At 37.3% G+C, this 6,000-nt stretch overlaps 1 protein-coding gene across 1 annotated transcript; it reads left to right on the forward strand.

Annotated features, from left to right (window-relative positions):
- The first annotated feature begins 4,208 nt into the window (after positions 1–4,208).
- LOC113695743 (uncharacterized protein At3g28850-like) lies at positions 4,209–5,733 on the forward strand. The gene has a single exon (XM_027214881.2). The coding sequence runs from the start codon at positions 4,293–4,295 to the stop codon at positions 5,505–5,507; it is 1,215 nt and encodes a 404-aa protein (XP_027070682.1). The 5' UTR covers positions 4,209–4,292; the 3' UTR covers positions 5,508–5,733.
- The last annotated feature ends 267 nt before the right edge of the window (positions 5,734–6,000 follow it).

Genomic DNA, 6,000 nt, shown 5'->3' on the forward strand with positions numbered 1-6,000 from the left:
TATGTAATATTATAAAGAAAATAAAAATTTTATCGCTACAATAACGCTACTTCCTTCGGGTTATCTAAATTGGAAAATATTTCATTCATCCGTGGTGGTTAGTTATGACGGAATTGTTAAGAGTTATGCGTCGAAACAAGTCAAAATTTGCAGTGACGGTGAAAGTAGAATACTTTGTGGATGTAGTAAGCAAGAACGTCTCCAATTGGGGAGAAATCTCTACTATATATATTGATCTGTACGACTTCTTTGTGAAATTTAAAATTAATCAGCCGGGATCAAACCTTTCCATCATCTAACCATAACAGAAGGGGCAAAGATGCATAAAGATCCAAGCACAGAAATTAATATGAACAGAAAGAAAGGAATTTGAATGGGAATTGATTTCGGAATCTTCGGTAACCTTTTTGCTCTTTGTTTTTATCCACTGACAAGCATGTTAACTTGGACTTTGCCGCTGAGCTGACATACGTGATTTGACATGCAGTTCAAATCTGTTTAACGTGCGGAGACTAACAAGAAAGTTTGTGCTTACTTAATTTATAGCTAGTTTGGAAGGATGGAAATGAAAAGAAAAGAAAGGTTTTGAAGGGGTAAGAAAGTTTTTCCATTGTTTGGGAGTTAAAATGAGAAGGAAAAGAAAAGAATAGGAAAGATTCCACCGCCCTCCATCTTTTGGAAAACTTTCCGCCCAACATTGGGCGGAAAGGGAAGGAACGGACAGAAGTTTAAGTTAATTTTTTAATATTACCAAATTACCCTTAAAATCCTATACAAAATATTTTAATACCCGATGAATCCCTCTCACATTTGTTTATAGAAAGGGCATATTTGTAAAATAATTTGTTTAAGTATCTTTTCCTTTCCTTTGCATTCAACTTCCAAACAAAAGAAAATTACTCACTTTCTTTTCTTTTTTAAAACTCCCAAACAATTTAGATAGAAACTTTGATCCTTTCTTTTCTTTTCTAACTTATCATTTCTCTTCTTTTCTTTTCATTTCCATCCTCCCAAACTAGCTATTAGCCATTGTGGCTTTATACGTAGGAAGGAGAGTTTCTTTAAAGCTCTTTCGAGAAATAGCCAACATCTCTTGGGCTGTTGGTCACCGAGACCTCTTTAAGTTTTGACGGAGGTTGAAGGTTAAGAATTCGATACTTGTTTCTCATCATTCACTATGTGTGGCTTCTCCTTCTCCTTCCCTTTAGATTAGACTATAATTAGATTATACAAAATGTTATCGTTGCTGGCCAAAAAAAAAAATTTTCTTTAAAACTCTTTGAAGTAACAGGAGATTACTTGCCCAAATATATTTACTTACCATTACAATTTTCAATACATCTTTCTATTTTCCCAATTACTTTTTTATCTCACATACATTACATCACAAAAAGTGTTACAGTAAAAATATCTCAAATAATTTACAATTCAAACACACTCAGTGTATTTATCTGATTTAGTGGTTCATCCCTAATTTTCATACGAGTTTTTTTATACTCTCCCCTCTCTTGTAGTTGTAAGAGCATGATATATTGTTCTCGTTGCGACGAAAAAAAAAAAAAAATGCCTTCTACTGTAGGAAACATGATTCACAACTCGAGGTCAACGCTTACGCCACTGCTCAAAGATTTCTAGAAGCTCATTAGTGCTTCATTATTGGAGCTCTAGCTTAGGACGATTACGTTTTCCATTCCATAACACACACAAAGAAATGTCAAAAAGATCATGCTATGGGAATCTACACATTCCAATCCATCATGAATCAGTCGATTTCAAAGAATAAAATTTTTAACCATCTGGTTCTGGAAGGGAAACAAAAATGAAGTGTACCATTTGATTATGTGGAGACAAGAATGAAATGTAACAGTTAATTATGATTATCCAATCACAGATATTTGCTTCTTTATTGCGGGAGGAGGAGAGGGGCGTTGGGCATGAAAAGAGTATTTTATCAGTTCTGATTGCTGAGCTCGAATGCCTCTCGCAAACGGCCCGACAATTCTCATTTCTCGGTTGATGGAAGGGAACCCCAAATATGTTGTCATATTTTTTTGTTATACTTTTATATACAGAAACGTGAACAGCCGAAAAAAAATGCTGCTCCTGCACAAAGTATCTAATATTTCTTCTGATCCAAATGAAATATGTTACTTGCTTTCTCCAATTCACCCTAAAACACGAAAATTTTCAGCTTCAAGTCCCTACGGTATCTTCCCATAAATTATTCCATACGAAAAAATAAATACTTGTTCGACTTATTTCCTTATTATATGTCTTTCACTTATGTATTCCAAAACATGCTTAACAATATATCCATTGGAATTTTGTCATACTGCTACTAAATGACCTCAGGCTGCACCCAACCCCCCCCCCCCCCCCAACAAAAAAAAAAAAGAAAAGAAAAGAAAAACTGGAGATGACTGGTATGATAGATTAATCATCATACTTTAAACTTGTAAAATTGTGAAACAAGTGTTGATAATCAAATTTAAGTGGAAATTTACTGAAGAAGAAGTTGAATAAGGAGGAGAGTTTAGTAGTTGGGCCTCGACCTTCTTAATTGGATCAACACCACAATTCTTGAGTTGCTCATCAGTGACCCGATGTTAGTATAATGCACATTGAAAGTCAAACATGAATTTGTTTCGTTTGCGTCTCGGAACTCCCCCACACAAACCCAGAAAATGAGACTCGGTAAGAATTGTACATATTAATTTTTCTGAAAATAAGAGAAAGAAATAGCGTTGAGGACCCAGCCTAAACAGAGATTAACTCTGGATGGGTTGAGGGGCAGTCCTGGAAGGATAACTTGAGGAGCAGCCCAAAAGAAATGAGAGTCGTGAACGAAACGCCTATGAAGAGAGCATGGAGCCATGGATCTCATGCGACAACATGGGAGCTGCAAAGAGCATTTCATGCTTTGGGCTTATTGAATTCAAATTCCCAATTGTAAACTCTTTCCTTTTTTTTTTCCCCCCAAAAACTCTTTTATTCTTTCTTCCGTAGTTCTACAATGTAACGAATTCCACTTAACGAAGCATATAAAACTTCCACCTTTTTCTAACCTGTCACATTTCTCCGTGCACATTGATTATGATTTTCTCCTTATTTTTTCCATTAGGAACATTTGATTTATGATTAAACGATTAGTTTTTTCTTTGTTGATCCGATGACTCAAAGGGACTGATAATTAGCTGTTAAATATCATACTCTACGTTTTTTTTTTTAAGATACTATATGTTAAGGGTGCAAAACAAATCAAATCGATCTCGAGCATGCTCGAAATCAAGCTCAACTTGGCAGTGTTTGAAATATCGAGCTCGACTCGATCAAGCATTAATTTAAATGATCGAGTTCAAAGCTTTATGAGGTGCTTAAGATTGACTCGTTTGGTATCGAGCAAGCTCGAGTCTATATATATAATTTATACTATATAATTTTACAATACGTACCGTTCAATAAGACTTGTCGAACTCAAACTTAACATATCAATGCTCGATACTTGATTTGTTTGATTAATCGAGTAGTTCGAAATCGACTCGAATGCAATCAAGATCAATGATTCAATTGCTCGCAAGTTACTCGGTTGGTTTTGTAGTCCTACTGTAGGTCGCTTATAACGAGTTTACATCTTTGTTACTTGTGAGAGGATGAACTTCAATCTCTCCATAGCTCATGATGCTTGTCAATGCAATTTTAACTTATTTATTCAAGAAGATACTTTTCTCTGCTTCATTTTGATTCTTTAATCTCAAAGCAAATGGTTGCAATGGAGAATTACAATTAAAATTGATTTATTTCACTAATAAGAAAATTAATATTTAAAACTTTTAATTGAGTAAAATCTTGGATTAAGGAGCACAAAAATTAAGAAGAGTTGTGTCAAATGTACAATTTGTGAGTTGTGATTCCTGTGTATAGTATCAATTACGGTCTTCATTTAAAAATAAAGGAAAAAAGGTTTTGACTAGTAATAAATTACTGAAACAAAAAACCTAACAACAAAAGACATTCTTGCAGTTTTCAAAAAAAAAAGAAAAAAGAAAAAAAAGAACGATCGAAAAGATAGAAAGACACGAAGACATCGCACACCGTTTACCTCGACAAGTCTTATTCGAATTTTCGGACCGTTGGGCCCTTTTGAGACAGGATAACGGTTACTGAAATGTTTAAAAAAATGAAACTCCCACTTTTTCTCTTTCCATCGGACCACCGCAGTAGCCTTCAAATCTTTCTTACGCATAAAACCACAAAAAACTGGCGAGAAAGAAGAAGACACCTGAACCGCATCAATGGGCTGTGTCTCTTCCGAGTTGTTCAGGAAAGATCTCAGTCAAGAAAATTTGGTTCAGAAAGCAGATAATATCTCCAACCATGTGGTCTCTCTCACGTCGAGTACTTATGGTGTCCTTAGACTTGACAAAGAAAACCAACAGCAACAGCAGCAGGGGCAACATCTTCATCTTCAACAACAATTGCAATCCATCAAAAAATGTGGGATTGATTTGAAGAAGCCTTCACCTCCTCGACAAGAGCCTGAAGTTATCAATGCGTGGGAGATAATGCAAGGTCTGGAAGAAGAAGTACCTCTATCGAATTTGATCCCGGACAAGAAAAGCCCAAAATCGCGACTTCTTCTACGTGGGTTCGGGGATTTGGATGCGAGAAGCCCACTAAAGTTCTTGAATCAAATGGCATCCCCTAGAAAACTGAAGAAATTTGGAGGAAAAGAGAACGCTACCCCGAAATCGGTCTTCAAAGCATGTAATATGCAGGGGAGTTCACAAAAAGCGTCTCCAATGCTGAGAGTTCCAAGAAAAGACAGTCCTAATGATGCCAAATGTGAGAGTCTGAGGATTGATTCAGGGGTAGTTTTGTCGCGGAGGAGGAGTTTAGGCCCGCTGTTTGATCCAGAACTCGTGGCATCATTCGAGAAAGAGTTGTCCGAAGAGAAAGAGCAAATCAAGAAGATGGTTTCAGGAACGCCCACCGCGGTAAAGAAGAGGAATTCCCAAGACTCGGTGTCTATTCTCGAAAATTTCGAGGAAAAATGCCCCCCGGGTGGTGAAAATGCGGTGGTCCTGTATACGACCACGCTGAGGGGTATAAGGAAGACATTTGAGGATTGCAACACAGCCAGATCAGTGATCGAGTCGCATCAGGTTCAGATGTTTGAGCGTGATGTGTCGATGCATTCAGGATTCAAGGATGAATTGAGGGGATTAATGGGCACAAAAGAAGTGAAAGTTCCCTTGGTTTTTGTCAAGGGAAGGTTGATTGGTGGGGCTGACGAGATAGTGAAGTTGGAGGAAGATGGTAAGTTAGGTACTCTCTTCAGCGGGATCCCGAAGGCAGTTGCTATCTGCAATGGGTGCGCAGGGGTCAGGTTTGTATTGTGCATAGATTGCAATGGTAGTTGCAAAGTGTTGGATGAGAGAGGGAAGAAGACTGTCAAGTGCAAGGAGTGCAATGAGAATGGGTTGATTCAATGTCCATTCTGCTCTTGAGATTAACTTAAAAACTTCATTCCAGTGTTATTGCTAACCTCCAATATTTGTTTTTAATGATTTGTGCTAATTATCGTTGGTTCTCCTATGTGTGGAGAATGAGGTTTGTTGGAGTTCTTGGTCCTCTTGGACGTGGAAAGAACTCCAAAGGTCCTCTGTCAGTAGTTGGTGGGGGATCCTTAAAAAAGTGTGTATACTTTTTGGACACCCACCCCACCACCCCCACCCCCACCCCCCAAAAAAAAAAAAAAAAAAATATATATATATATATATATAGTAGTATGTAATTTTGTCTTGGTTGCAAATTGCAATGCTTGTACCCTGGATTTTCAGGGCCTGGGATTTACAATTATGTGTATTGATTTGGATCAATTTGTGTGCAAATGGCAATGAAATTTCCTCCTATGTGTTGTGTTTTTTAATTAGTCGACTGAGCTCGCATTTCCAGTCGAGTTGACTGCGCCTCACCCTTGCAGACTGTTGGTCAATCGCG

The sequence above is a fragment of the Coffea arabica genome, chromosome 6e, assembly GCF_036785885.1.
Source record: "Coffea arabica cultivar ET-39 chromosome 6e, Coffea Arabica ET-39 HiFi, whole genome shotgun sequence".
In the NCBI taxonomy this organism is placed as follows: domain Eukaryota; kingdom Viridiplantae; phylum Streptophyta; class Magnoliopsida; order Gentianales; family Rubiaceae; genus Coffea; species Coffea arabica.